We start from the raw sequence: 19,175 nt of genomic DNA on the forward strand, positions 1-19,175 counted from the left end.
ACCGCAGTGCCTTCTGGTGGACAGCCTCTGCCACAGGGGCAGCGAACCCTGGTCTCCACCAGTTGCACCCTCTAGTGGTGCCAGCATAGCATGTACACGGTGTAAACCTTATTGATAGTACATCAGGTAAGAAGTCTTCATCTTATGCAACAATACAGTGACTAGACAGAGAATATATCTATAGTCTGCATATATAACACTGGGTGTGTAGGATTATTTGCCCTGACATAACCACCGGTTCACTGACCCTTACAGCCCATGCCGCACAGTCCAGTGCTGCCACGTATTGGGCTAATCCCCCTACTTCTGCCTTTTGTTGGGTAGAGTAGCATGCTACTGGTCTCATTCTATCGCCATGGTCTTGTGTGACTACTGCATTGTAGAAATTCCCATCTATACTACAGTGTATATGAAAGGACTGTCCCATGTTAGGCAGTCCCAGGGTGGGTGCTGCCATTAGGGCAGTCATGAGTGCGGTGTACGCTATATCTTGTTCAGGTCCCCAGTCTATCTTCTCTGCTGATGGTTTTCCACCCTTTATCAATCGCTGAATAGGTTCTGCTGTCGCTGTGATGTTTGGTACAAAGTTCCTACAATAATTAAATAGTCCCAAGATCTTTCGGACCCCCCCTCACTATGATTGGTCGGGGCCTTTCGCGTTGCGGTCTTGTGGCAATGTTTTTGACCCTTGGCTAATCTTGTGGCCTGGATACCTTACCTGCTCTAGTTCCACCTGAGCCTTTTTGGAGTTTACCGTAAAACCTGATTCTTCCAAAGCCCGTAAAGTGAGTACTAATGCTCCCAAGTGCCCCATTTCATCTTCAAACGCTATTAATATATTGTCAGCGTATTATAACACTTGCAATTATATGAGGTTAGGTCCAAATTTTCTCGAGATCGACTCAACCCGATGAAATATCCCGGGACTATTATGAAATCCCTGTGGGACTCTCGTCCAGGTGTATCGTCGATTTTCCACCATAAATACAAACTTATCGTGTGACTCCTGAGGCAGTGGTATTGACCAAAATCCATTAGCTATATCTAATACCGTAAATAACCTATGTTCGGGCTTTAATAAATTAAAGATTGTTGTCGGGCTTGCCACAATTGAGTGCTCTCGTGGGATTACCTTATTCAGGGCCGTATAATCTATTGTTAGGCGGTAAGAGCCATTAGGCTCCATTACCGGCCAGATTGGCGAGTTGGTGGTTGACACCGTTTTCCGTAACACCCCTTGCCTAACGAGATCTTCAACAATACCTGCTGTGGCTTGTTTGGCCTCCGATTTTATGGGATATTGGGCTCAAGTTTCGGACCCCCCTAGAACGGCACACATCGGAGAGGCCCGCCTAATTTGTAGAACAGAAATTGCGCTGAATACTTACCTCGCGATTGTCTGATATCTGTCGGCCCGTTTCCAGCTCGGCGCGGCGCAGCAGGAGCTGCTGGGAACAGAGCTGCAGCCCTGTGCCAAAAGCAGTGCCAGCAGCTGCATGCGTGCTCAGTGGAGGCGTGTGCAGTAGCTCCTGGCCCTCCCAGCGCGGCCTGTCTCCGGGCGACGGCCCTATTCCTGGCCGAAGGGACGTCACCCCTATCCCGCACCGAGTGGTCTGACAGCCCTTACCTCTTCCGCGGCACCTGCCTGGCATCTCCTGGGGGCAGGCCCCGCCCGAACTCCTCGGTGGCGGCAGGGCCCGCCCGGCATCTCGCTGGGGATGGGGCCCGCCCGAAGTACTGATCGGTGGCGGGGCCCGCCCGAAGTGCTGGTTGGCGGCGAGCCCCGCCTGAACGGCATCTCCTGGGAGGGCCCCGTCCCAGCACGCTGTTGGAGGGCTCCCGGTGCTGCAGTAGGTGAGTAGAAACATCGTTTTTTATTTATTGATTTTTTTTAAATTATTTTTTTTATTTTTATTAATTTTGGGGGGACTTATTGGTTGATTTATTGATTCATTTATCATTTATTATTGATGGCTCTTTATTTGTAAAAGTGAAGTGTTTAATGCTTGTAAACTTCCCTTCCCTCCCCCCCCCCCCCCCACCCCATCCATCTCTCGTTCCCTACGCCTAATATATAAAGTGTAGGCAAGGTTTTTCTGAGTGTACATAAATCTACACTTACTCCATTCTAAGTTAGCTTGGAGTAAGTTTTCGCTCCCTAAACTTGCAAAACAGGCGTAAGTGGCTGGTAACGCCCCCTTTTGAAAAAGAAACTGTTCCAAAACGAAACTATTCTAACTCACTAAAAGTGGAGCAAACTAAATGCCGAGAATTGCAATTTCTAAGATACTCCATTCTAAACTAGTTGCTCCAAAAAAATAGGAGCAACTCTAGCCGAAACTTGAGCCCAATGCATGGATCCTGGTACCTCAATGGGCTCAGGTTTTACTAAACCACAGTCGTGTTTCGACTCATTTGCACAAATAATTCCCCATTGCCTGTCCTGTGACCAATCTCGAGACAATATTTTGGTACTGCCCAGTCGTATGGTGTTATTGGCTAGTGCCTTCGGTCCGGACACTCGTTGCATCCTTCCTGATTTGTTCATCCATACTAGCTGCCTTTTTGCGGGGTCTATCAGGACTCCTAATTTGCTTAAATGATCTATTCCCAATATTGTCCCCTCGGGGTGTTCACATACCCAAAATTGAAAGGGTAATAGTAATCCTCTACTTCTAATATTTGGGTTTCACTTTTATATGCTCTAATCTGGATTTCTCCTACTCCCTGGATTTATATAGCATGTTTGGTTATTGGTAGTCTCAAATTCGTTATTAACGCTGATGCTCCTGTATTTACTAACATATCACACTGCCGGCCCCTTAACAGCACTGTTATGTACATATGGGGATCAGTTCTTCCTCTGGGGCCCCTATTTCTTAATTAATTACTTCACCAATTGCAATAGTTGATCCTTACTCATGGCCTTTACAGGTGATATCTCTTCAACTGTTGCATAATGGCATTGTAGTCCTCATCCTTCACTGCCTCCTCCCCGGGTCTAGCAGTCTTTGGCCTCATGTCCTATCTTATTACAATTTCTGCACTGTCTCCGCTTATCCTTTCAGGATGCCCTACAATCTTAGTGTTGGTGCCCTGGCTTGTTGCAGTTAAAACATACTTCTGGCCTGTCTGTAGCTCCCACACATTCCCCTTCTTCCATGGCGGCCACCTTTGCCCTCTGCTGGTTGTCTACTTCAGTGGCCCATCGTCATAACCTTGCATGGTGACTAACCCGGTTTTTAGAATGACTTGGTGTGTGCTACTGAGCCCATCTTTAAACATTTTTAGAAAGGCTGCATTGTCTCGGATGAGACCCCTCCACTATACCCGAGTGTGTCTGAAAGCTGGTGTATTTCCTCTCACCATAGTCATGCGTGGATTCACCTTTATTTTGGGTAACTGCCATTATTAGTCCCCAATTTATAGGGACTATTCCCATTAGTTGTATCACGGCATCTTTGAATGCAGTAAAATCGGCCTTGCTTTGTACCGCCGTGGGTGCTCCATCTGCGCTCCAGGTTCCATCCCGGAACTGTGGGGACAACTGTTCCCGCATACTTTCCTGCATTTTTGCTCATACCGGCCCTCCCACATCTCTGTTGTGCAGAGTGTGGCAGATAAGCATTTCTCTCAGTTTTTGCCAAAATTCGGCGTTATTCTGTCCAGCTTTTATTTCTGGAAGTAGCTGCAGTAACTTCAGTTGTCGCCAGGGGAGAATGGTACATATATAGTCCGGATTAGATCCAGTCCTGCTAGGACCGGCGGGACAGCATCTGGTTGGGCGGGTGCTCCTGGGATGAATTCCATTATAACAGGGGCAAGTGGAAGTGGGATGCCATAGGGAGGTGGTGCATCCTATCCAGGGTCCCTATTATAATCTGCTGCCTTCTTTCCTAAATCTCCCCAGTTTATGGATCCATCATCGTCGTTATTGTTTGTCATGTCTGGTGCTGTTGGCACCGTGGGTAACTGATACAGTCGCACTTGCGCAGTGTTTCTGGACATTTGCTTGCTTCTTGGTTGCGGCTGCCTCGTTAACCTTTCTACATACTTCATAACATGCGCGGGTTACTAATACGAGTGCTTTCTCTTCCTTATGTTTCTTTTCGCCTTCCCACCACTGTTTCTGTTCAATGGGAACTGCGTTGGGATCCTATTTTTGTTTCAACATTTTTTCTATAATTTTCTTGTTTTTAATCAGCTAAATACTTGGTTAGGGATCCTTCTGGTCCCCACTCCAAGTCCCTATCTCCCATGGTTATTTGTTGTCAGTGGTATATCTCTTTTCCAAACTGTTCCCGAGCGAGCTGGATACTTGCAACTTATACCGACTTTATATGTTCAATCGCAACATTCGTTATTACCGAATAACCCAGTATCACATAAGCCGTTTACCTGGGGTAGCCGTAGACTGCGTGTAGTCTCGTTCAGACCTGCAGAGTCAGATCTCTCAGGTGATAGGACACTGTAGAGTCCGTCTTGTGTCTATCAGTGTGTAGTAATTAAAACGTACTCCCACGGGTGACCTGTTTACGTCTGCCTGTGTCCATTGTCTGTTGTGAGATCCTGCCGACTGCGCCATTTGTTGTGGAATATTTCAAAATACTCAACACAAGCCTTAAAACAAGGGTACAAACAGTCTTTATTCGCACGCATGGTAGACAACTTGCTGTGTCTTGAGCCAAGCTTCTCAAATTGATACAGCATGTACCTGATTTTTATTCATTCAAATGACGCGTTATACAATGTCCCCGCCTCCCTTCTAGAACATTCCATATTACATTGTAAGTTTTAATTCTGTTGCTACCGGGTGTCCACCTTAGATAACAGTTAGACAGTAGGCAGTTGAGGTCAGCTCATTTAGCTTTATCATATTTTGCTTTATCTTGTTTAGCCTTGTCCATCGGTTCGCCACACAGGCTATTGTCCAAGATGGTCAGCACATTTAGCTTAATCATATAATGCTTTATCTTTAGCCTTGTCCATTGTTTATTCAAGATGTCACTGGTTTCTTGCCACACAAGCTTTGGGCCCCCTGTCTCCCTCGTGCTCCTCTTTCAGAGGCAGACAGCAAGATGCTGTTTTCACATGACAAACGGCAGAGCTGCGCATCGTGGACAGCCTCCTTTTGATCTTCAAGCATCCGTCTTTTCCCTTGGATTATTATGTATCCCAGATACATAACCTCCTCCTTCCCCACCTGGACTTTCCTAGGATTTGCCTTAAACCCAGAGTCCCGTAAGGCTCCCAGTACTGTAGTCAGGGCTATCACGTGCTGTTGCTCAGTACTAGAAGTGATAAGGATATCGTTAACGTACTGTAGTATAGTGCTCCATTCTCCTACGTCCAGGGGGTCCAGGATTCCTGACACTGCCCGGTGAAATATGCCCAGGCTATTGTGAAACCCTTGTGGCACCTTGGTCCATGTATACTGTCTTCCCTTTTCAGTGAAAGCCAACTTCCTTTTTGACTCCTCATCCAAAGGTATAGCCCAGAACCCGTTTGCTATGTCGAGTACAGTAAAGATTTTATGCTCTGGGTTCAGGCCATTAAACATAGTGGATGGGCTCGCCACAATCGGATGTTCCCTTGGGGTAACCTTATTTAGGACTGTATAGTCGACAGTGAACCTGCATGTCCCATCGGGTTTCTTTACCGGCCACACTGGAGAATTAGTGGTGGCTGTTACTAGCTTTACCACTCCTTGTGCTTCCAATTCCTGCACTATTTGGTGGATGGCTACCTCAGCCTCGGATTTTAAAGGATATTGTCTGTGGGCCTTGTGTTCTGGCCCATGAATTTTGGCCGGGTTCACTCGGGCCAGCCTGCAATCTTGTTTGTGCTGTGCCCACAGAGCCGGGTATAGTCGGCATACACTGCCCCACACACCCTTTGTTTCCCACTCGGGCTGTATTGGGACAATCCTTGATACTCGCTGCTGCTGGTGTCCCGGGCAATTGAACTTCTGTTGGGTCTGATGTTTCTCTCCCCATATTATTCGATTATGCTGGGGGTCTATAAGCGCCCCATCTTCCCTCAGGGTGTCTATTCCTAGTATGGTACCTTCCGGATTGGGACACCACCAAAATTGGGTAGGTATCATTATTCCTTGCATTTCTAATAGTATTACTTCGCTTAAAGTCGCTTTCTTGGACCCTCCCCTTACCCCTTGGATATTAACAGTGGTTCTTGTAAGAGATAGGTCTAAATTGGTTATGGATACTGACGCTACCATGTCTACTAGCATGTTGCACTGCCGGCCCCCTAACACTGCACTAATAAACATGCGGGGATGTAACGCCGGCCGTCCCAACCTTCCCTCGGTGGGGCCGGTAATTCCTAGCGGGTACTGGCCAATTTAAGCAGGTTGATGAGATCCTCATTAGAGGGTGTCTCTGGAGGGGGTGGGGCTGGTAAGGTTGTTTGTCGAAGGATTTCCATCAGTTCCTCACATGTGATGGGCGTCCCTTTCCTGCCGCTCCACCTCCCGCTGCCCAGCACCTTTTTGCTACATGTCCCGGTTTGTCACAATTATGGCACCTGGATTTGCCCGCCCCTTTTTTGGCCTCTTTTCGCGGGCACTCCCTGCTAAAGTGACCGTACTGGTGACCTGTGTAACACGTCAAGGGGGCTGTGTGGAGGTCCCCCCGCTCTCTTCTCTTTCTTCTGTCATTAAAGCTGCCGCCGCTATTTTAGCTATCTTTTCCTTTTGTTTGGCCTTTAATTCCTCCACGTTTTGTGCCCATTCGAAGATTTCGTCATAATCATCTCCTATCGTGAATCCTAGCTTAATTAGTTTTTGATGCGCCTCCCCCAGTCCATCCTAAACATTTCTAAGAATGCCGCATCATCTTTATCGGGGCTGTTAACACAGGAGTGGTCCTTATATTCGAGCCATTTCCGCTCCCCATACTCCCCGACATTTTTGCTTGGTTTTTGGGCTACTTTTAATATTCTGTTCCACTTGGTTCTTATTGGTCCCCAACACTCATCCATCCCATGCTTGAGGTCCTGTATCCGCTGTGTCTTAGTTTGCAACTGGTTCCCTATCGTCATCCAATCGCCATTCTGCACGACTCGGATAGCCTTTTGCCAGTTTATGTTACCGGTTTTGGCCTTTACCAGACTGTGTATGTCTCCTAAGATTAAATTATGCGCTTCGAACATTTCCTCAACCTTTTGCAGAATTCTGTATTTCTGCTATTTGATTTGGGGGTGGATAAATCTTTTAGCAGTGTCTTTCTCTCATGCGGTGTGAGGGGAATTTGTTCGGTGACGTGAGTGGGTTGCTGCCCGTGTGTGGGGACGGTTGTAACGTGTGTGGGAGCTGCCCGTATGTGCCCGTCGTATGCCGGGGGCCCTTCCTGGGTCTCCTTATTATATTGAGGCTCTCCCGTCTGTACATCTTCCAGGGAGAGGTATATTGGGAGTACTGGGGAGGTTATTATTAGTCCGGGTGCTACAGATGTGCATTGTTGGGTACGTCTGTTCTCCTTTGCTGCCTCTTCTAACTTTGTTATTTTAGTTTTTAGTTCCTGGATCAATTTAGTGTGGGTGTCTTTTTTTTTACTTGTTCCCAATCGCAGGTGAGAATAATTACTTGGGCTATTTCAACCTTGTGTTTGGTCTGACTATTCCACCATTGTTCCTGTCTATCGGGGGCATCCTCGGGCTGCCACCCTTTCTTTTTCATTGTCTCGATTAGTTTTGTGTATTTTTTGCCGAGCAAATTTAATAGAGATCCTTCTGGTCCCCAGCTACATTCTTCCTCCTGTTCTTGGCTGGTCTGGGGTTCTGTTTCCTTATCGGTTTTATTTGCCTTTTTATTAGCTTTTTAATCCATCTTACTTTAGGAAAAGTGTAGGGATTTCTGATATTCCCTTTAGTTCGTGTTCAGGATGCAGGACATCGTCTATATGTCTCCCCTTTGCGCCGTACCCTCGTACTGCCACACTTCTGGGTCAATATGCCTTGTCTCTGCGAGGACGTTGTCTATATGTCTCCCTTTTGCGCCATACACTTGTACCGCCACGCTTCCGGGTCAAAATGTCTCGTGTCTGCGCTGTATGCCCGTACTGCTTCTGGGTCAATATGTCTCGTCCCTATGAGGACGTTGTCTATATAGTCTTCCCTTTGCGTTGTACCCTCGCACTGCCGCGCCTCCTACACGCGCGCGTCTCAGAGTATACCCTCAACCCCCTCTCACCCACTGATCGTCCTTGTCCTTTGCCTCCACCCCTCTGGGGCCTGCTACAGTTGGTTCTTTTGTACAGATGTTTTTCCCTCCCGATCTACAATGTCACAGCTCTAACTTGAAGGTGGTAAATCAAAACATACTCGCCCCAACAGCTGGATCATTGTTCCGTTCGGGAAATATGTACCCTGCTCGCCAAATTGTAGGGGGATAGCAGAAAGGCTTCTCTTTCCACAAGCGGGCCCCCGGATATAAGGGGTCGACACTCGTCCCAATCCGTGTAGCAACCCTTGAAGTTAATAGACGGAGATGGAAGGCAAGGATAAATGATCTTTAATCATGAACGGTCTGGGAGCAATTTCTCAACACAGCCGCCTGTGAGTGGAAATGTTCTGCGAACAGCAAATTCATACATTTTTTTTAATACAATTTCAAAGACCTCGTTACTTCCCCAGTACAACCTCCCACCACTTCTGATTGGTTACCTTATCAGTAATACCTTGGATTGACAGACCAGTGTCTTAAGGCAGTTTCAGGCCTTCTCTAGGGTGACCTCATCTTGTTAGAATGTGCTGACCTGGTGGCCTGCAGCTCGGGTTGTTTATTGGAGCTATCGAGCTCTGTTATAATTACAGGGTTAGGAATGGACTTCGGACATAGGCCTTTGTAATGGTCACTTTTATAAGGGTATGTCAAGGAAATAACATATCAGAATAGGAGGCCCCATCACAGGAAACCCAGAGGGGCAGATAAACAGGGCAAGGGGTCTAAAGTGACAATGGAAAAACTCCATTTGGTCAAGACGAGAGAGATAAGATAACATTCCAATGTGCTAATAAACCATTGAGACACAATGAGGTTTATGGAGCACTGGAGATAGGCGTGTCCGAATTGTACCTTTACTTTGAATGCCAAGGATTTCAGCTATACACCTTTTCTGGCTAACTAACTTAAAACATTTCGTATATACCCCTAATGCCAAATCTATTTTTCCTCTTACACAGGACAAGTTGAGAAGGCTGTTAAAAAGACATACAGGATCCTTGGCTTTATAAATGGAGGCATTAGAGTACAAAAGCAAGGAAGTTATGCTAAAGCTTTAAAACACCGGTTAGGCCTCAGCTGGAGTATTGTGTCCAATTCTGGGCACCATATTTTAGGAATTATGTCAAATGCCTTAGAGAGAATGCAGAAGCAGTTGACTGGAATGGTACCAGGGATGAAAGGCTTCAGTTACGTGGAGAGACTAGAGAAACTGGGGTTGTGCTCCTTGGAGCAGAGAAAGTTATGGAGAGATTTGACAGGTGTTCAAAATCATGAAGGGTAAATAAGGAAAAATTGTTTCCAGTGGCAGAAGGGTTGGTAACCAGAGGACACAGATTTGAGGTAATTGGCAAAAGAACCAGAGTCGATATGAGGGGAAAAAATTAACGCAGTGAGTTGTTATGATCTGGGATGCACTGCCTGAAAGGGTGGTGGAGGCAGATTCAACAATAACTTTCAAAAGGGAATTGGATAAATACTTGAAGTGAAAAAAGCTGCAGGGCTGCAGGGAAAGAGCAGGGGAGTGGGACTAATTGGATAGCTCTTTCAAAGAGCTGCACAGGCATGATGGGACGAATGGCCTCTTGTGCTGTATCATTCTATGGTCTCTATTTTGTTCACTCAGAGTTATGTAGGAGTATGTCCTTGCAATCTATGTAACTATATAGTATCGCTGTTATTTAAGTACCAGTTTACCTTCTGTAAAATACAATTTTCTTGATATTTTAATCTTTGAGACTTGGCGTGATGCTCTGCTTCCAAAGGCTGGAGTGAAATATTATGGAGTCATAAGATAAGTACAGTAACTAAAAGCAGTTACCAGAAAGGGTTTTGCTGCTCATTTCCCAGGTATGTTAGGGAAAGACACTCTCAACATTATGGGTGGTTGGGATTTGCTCATAAAAGTGATCCAAGATAAGAGAGCCGAAATAATGTTGGGTAAAAAAGTTAGAAAAGACCGAAAAATATAACTGTGACATTTGGGGCTAGAATTTCAACGACTTTGCAACTGGATTTTCGCCGCGATTTGACCCTCTGCGGCGTAAACCCGGTCGGCGGGATCTTTGATGACCTTTTTGCAGCAGCGCTTCCACGTACTTCTAGGGAGAGGAGTGCCGACATACAACACCCGAAATAGCATTTGCGATTGATTTTTGGTGCTCTCAGGACCCACATTGTGCACCCAGAATACTGTCTGGGTTAAACCTGTGGTGCAGCCCTGCCAGCAACGGTAAGTATGAAGACCTGCAAAAAAGATAAGTTAAAGTTTTTATTTTTTAATTCTTTTTCAGCGATTTAGTAGGTAAGGGTTTTGTGAATGTTTCGTGATTTTTTTTTTTGTGTTCTGCAATTTTTTTTTTCCCCCTTCCTAGGCGCCTCTCGCAGCGCTATCGGCCTAAAGTTGCCGAAATTCGTTGTTTGCGCTACGAATCCTCGTGCAACGCCGATTTTTACCACTGCGCAAATTAAAGGCCGAAAAGTGGGTCTAAAAAAGGTCATTCTAAGCCCTTAATCATTAATTAATATGAACTAATTACATAAAATACTAGTAATTCTACAGTAAGTCCAATACCTTACAGACCTCAGTCCTGGGTCTGATATATACACATGTTTTCATTCTATCATACCTTGACAATGTAGAAAGATGTTGTTAGGTTTGCTGGCTTTCATCATATTTTCTCATCAAGCTAATTCATTACCTAAAGGCAAAAATTGTGATCTTTTCCAGCCTTCAATCAGAAGGGTAGGATCAGAAAGGCTGGTGCGAACCTCTTTGGATTTGGAGTTGGATCTGCAGGCATCAAGGACCAGGCAGAACAGGCTAACTCAGGAACTGGACACCTTGAAGGATCTGAAACAGCAGATTGACAAGGCCAAAGCCAGAGGAGAGACAGAACTGCCTCAGTGGGTTAAGGATGATGCAAGGTTTCAGACCCTGCTGAAGCAAGTTGAGAAACAGGTAGCGTATTGACATTTATTACTTAATGTTCAGTTGTGCACAACCGTTAGGAAAAGGAGATGCCTCATAACGTGTATATACTGAATAATTCTATTGTTTACTTAAAATTAAGAGTTGAGCCTAGTAATTACAAACTGCTGTTTGCAAATCTCTCAATGTTGGAAAAAATTCCCACGGTTTTCCCGGCTTATGAATCTGAACATAAGAATCTGGGGGGGAAACAAATTTTGGTAAAGTGAGGGCTATCTGCAATTACTTTGCAAACTTGTCATGGTCACATCATTCGAAACCGAATCTTTTGAGGATAAATCAGGATAAGATTGTAAATCCATTAAAATGAACACAGCTGGAGATTTTTTTTTCAAGCAAGACATAGAAAAGGGTTACATTTTTCTTCAGAGAAAACATGCATTTGTGGGATTTGAATGCTTGATTATTAACTCTCCTACATGTTTGTAAAAAATAATGTTAACTACACGTTGTCAAGCTAGACTTGAGGTGGCAATAAATTGTAACCTTGAAGTCTGACTATAGGAAGTGGCAGTTTCGCTGCTTGTATTTTGGATGTTGGCTATACAGTACTTGTTTCCTTTTTCAGTTTAGCACAGAAAAATCAAATGGGCATTAAAATAAATGTTTTTTTCATTTCTTTGAAATATTGGCAGTGAGAAAAATGGCTGTTTGACTGGGCAGGGCGTTTGAAGGTAGAAAGTCATGTGGTGAAACCTCCAGAAATAAGTCCAACCCGAAAGGGCAACACTTATCCATAGTGATAGTATTCCTCGCCTCTTGGGTTGTCTACTTTTAGTATATCTAAGTTTGCATGTATGCCAATCAGTAGAAGGTAAATAATTTCTAATTCCTGTGTCTCAGTTCTCAGATTTTTGGACTGTTTCATGAAGTATGACACTTTAAACATTTGATGCTATCAGACTAAGTTTTCTCGGCCTTTCAAAAATAAAAGTATTTTTCATTTGTTTTTTGGGGGTTGATTGTCAAGATCCTCCTTTTGGGCATCAGAAGTGCAATCTTTTCCATTTTGGTTACAAAATGTTCAGACCTCCTTTCCCACCTATTTGGTCAGTAGCCAACCAAGATGACCCATGTCACAAGGATTTACTTTTTATGTGTCATTTATTTTTTATGGATATGGCCTGTTCCCAACTAGTTGGTGACGATCAAGCCATTGGGTAGTTATTCATTTTCATCTTTCTATCACCATACAAGCATGATATTCTTTGTCTTAGTTACAACTGATTTCCCTCAGGAACACCCCTACGTATTACTTATCTCTCTAGGCAGCGTAGTCTACTCATTAAATAACCTTGGCAATCTGGACATTTTTAGCTCCAGCTATTAATTAGAAACCTTTGCGAATTGTAAAAGTCCTTAATGTTAAAGTTGTTGTCTGAATTTCTCAGAGATTTTAGCATTAATCTTTTGGGGTTTTCTAGAGTTCAGTAACATATTTTAAAACATCACCAAGTCCTTTTTTAGGTCACGTTTCCTACAATACAGGAAATACTTCAGGATTTTGGGTTGGGTTGCTGTATTTTTCTATTATGATTTTTGCAGTTCAGTGAGGACCTCTAGTAGCAGAAATGTGGTACTGCAGAAGCAAGATGGGTTTGACTTCAGTATTTTAACAATGTCAGCTTATAAACCAGTATTTGCTCAATTTTATTTCATAACAGATGAGCCATAATCTTTGGTGTTTTGAACAGTTTCAAAGCTACAATTAGATTAGTTCTTTGAAACTATTCATTACATATAATTTTGAAAGTTATGAGAAACTCCTTTCCATCAACAATTCAGATTTGTTGTAATTTTTGCAACCTATGTCAGCTTGCAGATGAAAGATGAAAGGTTTGGTAATTTTACTTCATGGCATTGAAGGTGAGCTGCTTTGAGTTTATAATGTATGTCTGGGTGTGCTACCGGACTCTGACATCTCTGTTACGTGTTTGATATTGGTAGGGAGTTTTGATCTCTGACCACTATTTTTTTTTAAAGTTACACAGATTTAATGAATAGACCACATAGCCGAGAGAGATAAGTAAGAGATCATTCTGATTAACATATGGGTAGCATCAGTATATTACGATTTAAGGTCTGCATTTGAGGGGGTCCAAAACATGGGAATATTTTGGAATGATGGGGTGGTAGAGCACTTGAGAAGGCTTCAGAGCACTGGAAGGCACCGAGGTATTGCATTCTTGGGGGCTGGAGATGGGATATGCTGGGATCTAGCAGAAATGGAGAGTTAGGGCATGGGACCATTTGAAGTGGGAGAGACCCTTTTGAGAGTAAAATCAGAAATAAATTTTGTTGGGGTGGCTGGAGCAGCATCACGAAGGGTCCTGGGTGTGGCAGTATCTGTCAACAGGAACTCTGATAGAACTTTTCAGGATGTGGTTATGCCATCTGTGAAAACTCATGGAAAAGATTCTGCAGCCTGGGAGAATTTTGGGTGGCAGGATCTGACGGGGAGGTATTTGTCATTGCTGGGGACGAGGGGATGGTCTGGGGCCTGAATGAAGTTGGGGAAGAAAACTGAGCTATTACCAAGTTTGATTTTGTAAGCTTTCAAAGGAAGCCCATCAATAGCAATGACTCATGATGTTTCAAAGGCTGCTGCTCTAGTGCTTGGATTTTTTTCAAACTATATTGGCCCTGAAATTCCGGCCTCCCAGGGTCCCCAGTACGGCGATGTGCATGCGCCAAAAACCGGCTTTTCTGATCTGTCAAGTTTCTGGCTTGACAGATCCTCCGCATCTCCGGGAGAAGGACATTCCCACGGCAGAGATTGGGCTATTTGCCCAACTCATGCCCAGCGAATGTCCTTCAAACTTTTACGCCTGTTAAAAGCAGGCGCATACCCTACTTTTACCAGCGTAAGAGTTTTAAAACTCTTATCAAAAACATATAAAAATAAAATTTAAAAATATATATTTGTTTAAAAAAAACCCTGCCCACCTAGGTAATTTTATTTTAAATCATAATTCAATCTTTTTTTAAAAATCGGCAAATTTTATTTTCCAAAAACATTTCTATCAACTTTAATTTCTATCATGTATTTATGTGAGGTGTTTTAAAAAAAAATTTATGTAGTGTTTGGGGGCGTTTCTCATTCACAGTAATAGGAGTTTCGGACTTACAAAACTCCTATTACTATGAATGAGAAAATACTTTACCGTGATTGGATGTCCAGGCCCACATGACTCCTACGGACGTCCCAACATGAACGCACTCCGTTGTGCAAAAGGAGGAGGCCTCAAGTCCAGAATTTCTGGTGAGCGTTCAACGAAAAGGTAAGTGCGCATCTTTTCTCCTATTTTTAGTCAAACGCCCACGGGAAGAAGAAACCAGGATTTCAGGCCCAATACTCCCAGGATAGAAAATAAATTACCCGCTGCCTGCCAAGCAATATTTGCTGGGAGAATGTGGGTGGGGGGAGCATTCAACGGAACCAAAATGAGTGATATGTAGACTGGAGCCAGCCAAGATAGGTTGGGGGTCATGCTGTGGCATGCACGGTTACTGCTGCCAAGCTACCAGCTATTTTTACTTCTACTTGCTTAGTAAGTTTTATCTCTCATTCATACATTCCACACCCCCGCCCTGGAATGGGACTTGAACCCACAACCTTCTGACTCAGAGGTGAGAGTGCTACCCACTGAGCCACAGCTGACACAACATTTTAGTGAATTTGGCCAATAATGACATTTTTAAGAACAGTGATAAATATCGAACTGAAAAAGCAAAAGCTCGTCTTACCTGATCGAGTTGGATCGAAATCGGCGAAACGGAGCTGAGTTAAAGGTTTTGGAGGGAATGCTGCGTTTAGAGATTAATGAGTTTTTGTAACATGAGAACATAAGAATTAGGAACAGGTGTAGGCCATCTAGCCCCTCGAGCCTGCTCCGCCATTCAACAAGATCATGGCTGATCTGGCCGTGGACTCAGCTCCACTTACCCGCCCGCTCCCCATAACCCTTAATTCCCTCATTGGTTAAAAATCTATCTATCTGTGACTTGAATACATTCATTGAGCTAGCCTCAGCTGCTTCCTTGGGCAGAGAATTCCACAGATTCACAACCCTCTGGGAGAAAAAATTCCTTCTCAACTCGGTTTTAAATTGGCTCCCCCATATTTTGAGGCTGTGCCCCCTAGTTCTAGTCTCCCCTACCAGTGGAAACAACCTCTCTGCCTCTATCTTGTCTATCCCTTTCATTATTTTAAATGTTTCTATAAGATCACCCCTCATCCTTCTGAACTCCAAGGAGTAAAGACCCAGTCTACTCAATCTATCATCATAAGGTAACCCCCTCATCTCCGGAATCACCCTAGTGAATCGTCTCTGTACCCCCTCCAAAGCCAGTATATCCTTCCTTAAGTAAGGTGACTAAAAATGCATGCAGTACTCCAGGTGCGGCATTACCAATACCCTGTACAGTTGCAGCAGGACCTCCCTGCTTTTGTACTCCATCCCTCTCGCAATGAAGGCCAACATTCCATTCGCCTTCCTGATTGCCTGCTGCACCTGAAAACTAACTTTTTGGGATTCATGCACAAGGACCCCCAGGTCCCTCTGCACCTCAGCATGTTGTAATTTCTCCCCATTCAAATAATATTCCCTTTTACTGTTGTTTTTTCCCAAGGTGAATGACCTCACACTTTCCGACATTGTATTCCATCTGCCAAACCTTAGCCCATTCGCTTAACCTAACCAAATCTTTTTGCAGCCTCTCTGTGTCCTCTACACAACCCGCTTTCCCACTAACCTTTGTGTCATCTGCAAATTTTTTTAAACTACACTCTGTCCCCTCTTCCAAGTCATCTATGTATATTGTAAACAGTTGTGGTCCCAGCACCGATCCCTGTGGCACACCACTAACCACCGATTTCCAACCCGAAAAGGACCCATTTATCCCGACTCTGCTTTCTGTTCACCAGCCAATTCTCTATCCATGCTAATACATTTCCTCTGACTCCGCGTACCTCTATCTTCTGCAGTAACCTTTTGTGTGGCACCTTTTCGAATGCCTTTTGGAAATTTAAATACACCACATCCATTGGTACACCTCTATCTACCATGCTCGTTATATCCTCAAAGAATTCCAGTAAATTAGTTAAACATGATTTCCCCTTCATGAATCCATGCTGCGTCTGCTTGATTGCACTATTCCGATCTAGATGTCCCGCTATTTCTTCCTTTATGATAGTTTCAAGCATTTTTCCCACTACAGATGTTAAACTAAACGGCCTATAGTTACCTGCCTTTTGTCTGCCCCCTTTTTTAAACAGAGGCATTACATTAGCTGCTTTCCAATCTGCTGGTACCTCCCCAGAGTCCAGAGAATTTTGGTAGATTATAACGAATGCATCTGCTATAACTTTCGCCATCTCTTTTAATACCCTGGGATGCATTTCATCAGGACCAGGGGACTTGTCTACCTTGAGTCCCATTAGCCTGTCCAGCACTACCCCCCTAGTGATAGTGATTGTCTCAAGGTCCTCCCTTTTTTAAGTTTTTAAGGGCATTTTAAGAATGGGGCCTATTCTATGTGTGCCATATTTGGTGACTGTTTGTGCTGTCCAGGAGAATCATGGAAGAAGGCTTATACGACAGCATTATCAGCGTAATCAAAGATGTCGCAGGCTTATGGGGAGGAGGCCTTATCCCCAGAGTTTGCAGGGAACATCGCTCCTATCTCCACCTGACTGAGGCACAGAAGGCTACTCTTTTGAAAAGAGGTGGCGAGCATCGCTACAATATCTGCCACATAGCCACACGTAACATCGTCGAGAAGACAATTGGAGTGCTAAAGCACCGCTTCCGATGGCTGAACCACTCGGGAGGCTCCCTGCAATACTCCCTTTAGCAGTCGGTGAGTTCACTGTGGTGTGCTGCATGCTACACAACTTAGCCATCATGAGGGGACAGGATTTGCCACTGGGGATTGCAGAACCTCCTCAGGAGAGAGAGGGGGGAGAAGGAGGACGAGGAACCCATACCACTACTACCACCCCCAGGAGGACACGGGTGGAGGCCTCGTGGACCTTACGCCATTGCAAGAGCCTTATGTCAGCAACTGATACTTCACCACTTTGCATGAAGGCTGGATGACACGTTTCATCATGGACTACTTCCTGTATCCCACCATGTTGACTATTTCCCCCTGTTATTCTGCGAATGAGTCACTGCATAAGTTTTTGGTTTAGTTGAAAAAATAATTCGGAATTTATTAAACATTTGTACACTTGTACTTAACTTTAATAAGAACTTTTGATATTATGTTAAACTTTTAAATTAACGTCACTTAAATAACAACAATGCAAACAACCAACCACAACAACAAAAGAAGAACAACAGAAAAACAGCAAAACAACAACAACAGCAGCAAACAAACTTCAACTGCAGCCACCTCTTCTGCCCCCCCCACCCCCTTATTTAAACACCATCGCTTAGCCTTGCCCATTACCACAGTCTTAGCCCTACTCCCGGTGAGCCCAAGGTTCTTATTAATTTGTTGGGTACGGCGCACCATTTGTTGGGGGATAGATGAAGGAGACGCCAATGGAAGCCCCTGAAAACCAATGGCTGCGGAAAGCACGGCTTCGGATTCTTCAGCCTGTGGATCAACCTGACTGGTGAGGTTGGTCTGGAGATTGGAGTGGCATCACTCGAGACCATCAATTGCTGCTGGGTTTCCAGAGTTGCAGCGACTATCTCCGACATGCCCTCCCTAATGTCAGCAGATAGTAGTGCTATGGCTCCCGACATGCCCTCACTAATTTCACCAGATAGTGCTGTTATGCTTGACGAAATTCCACCCATGGCTTCAAGGAGCGATTTTGTGAGAAGGAAGCTTTCCCCAGTCATTCCTATCAGCTCTACCACCTCCCATGGAGCCTGCATCTCAGAAGAGCGCTCTTCATGTCTCCGCCTTCGTACAGACGGGACTGCTGCTGCCCTGGGTGTGGGTTCCTGCAACCCACTGGGACCCGGTACCTCGGATGGTGCATAACCGACATATGTCCCCTCCTGCATAGGGCAGGCTAAAACCCTTTCTACCTCCGTGGTGTCGATCTCCAAATTCAATACCACCATCTGATCATCCTCTTCCCCCGCAAAACAAAACACATCAATTCAAGTATCATCCTCGTCCTCCTGTGGAGGTTCAGCAGGATGGTTGAGTTTGGTGTCATGCACTTCCGTTTGTGGTGAGCTGGCAGGGTCTTCTCCATTATTGGATGTATCTGAAATATCTGCAAGATGTAAAAAAACAGACAATTGGCTAGCAGCAGAGGAGGGGCAGGGTGACATGAGCAGACTCACATAGCACAGGCTCATTTGAAGGACCACAACGAATGATAGTACATCGCATAAACCAACCCAAACTGTGGATTTTGCAGGACGTACCCCCTCTCTCTAACCTGGGCTCAGCATCTGCACAGGTGGTCGATCTGGGCGACGCACCAATCAGGCCTGCAATCCGACTTTCCAGGGCTGTCAGTGGGAGCAGTCTTCGGACCCTCAACAGTTTTCCGGTGCTGTCGCCGGTTCTCTGACAACTTTCTCTGCAAAGATGGCAATAGACATTTTTAAGAGAGGGACCCTCTGCTGTCGTGGCACGCACAGATAGTCATCAAAGCACTTGTACCATCTGTATGCATTTAATTAAATGATCTGTATAGTGTCTCTTTACTTGCATGTTGTTCATCATAAAAACATCGAAGTGCTGTGCATAAAAAAATAAATCTTTATAATGTGCCAGATCAGAAGCCTAGCGATACCAAGATGGGTCACATTTACAATTCAAATAATTGGAGTGCATAAATAAAAATATTACTTACTCTAACTGTCCTGCAAAGGTCATGCCACCTCTTCCTGCACTGCGAATAGGTCCTCAAAAAGGAATACACCAAGGAAATCTGCTCCGCAACGCGTCGCCAAGCTTCAGCCATTG

The 19,175-nt window shown here is 44.7% G+C and overlaps 1 protein-coding gene across 2 annotated transcripts in view; it reads left to right on the forward strand.

The window, feature by feature from the left end:
- Positions 1 to 19,175, forward strand: part of wwc1 (WW and C2 domain containing 1) — a 197,511-nt gene that overhangs the window by 170,422 nt on the left and 7,914 nt on the right. For both annotated transcript variants that reach the window (XM_070878102.1, XM_070878103.1), the window contains one exon: positions 10,971 to 11,201. In XM_070878102.1, coding sequence (XP_070734203.1) covers positions 10,971 to 11,201 — 231 coding nt within the window. The remainder of the gene's footprint in view (positions 1 to 10,970; positions 11,202 to 19,175) is intronic.

Source organism: Pristiophorus japonicus, chromosome 4 (genome assembly GCF_044704955.1).
Source record: "Pristiophorus japonicus isolate sPriJap1 chromosome 4, sPriJap1.hap1, whole genome shotgun sequence".
Lineage (NCBI taxonomy): Eukaryota > Metazoa > Chordata > Chondrichthyes > Pristiophoridae > Pristiophorus > Pristiophorus japonicus.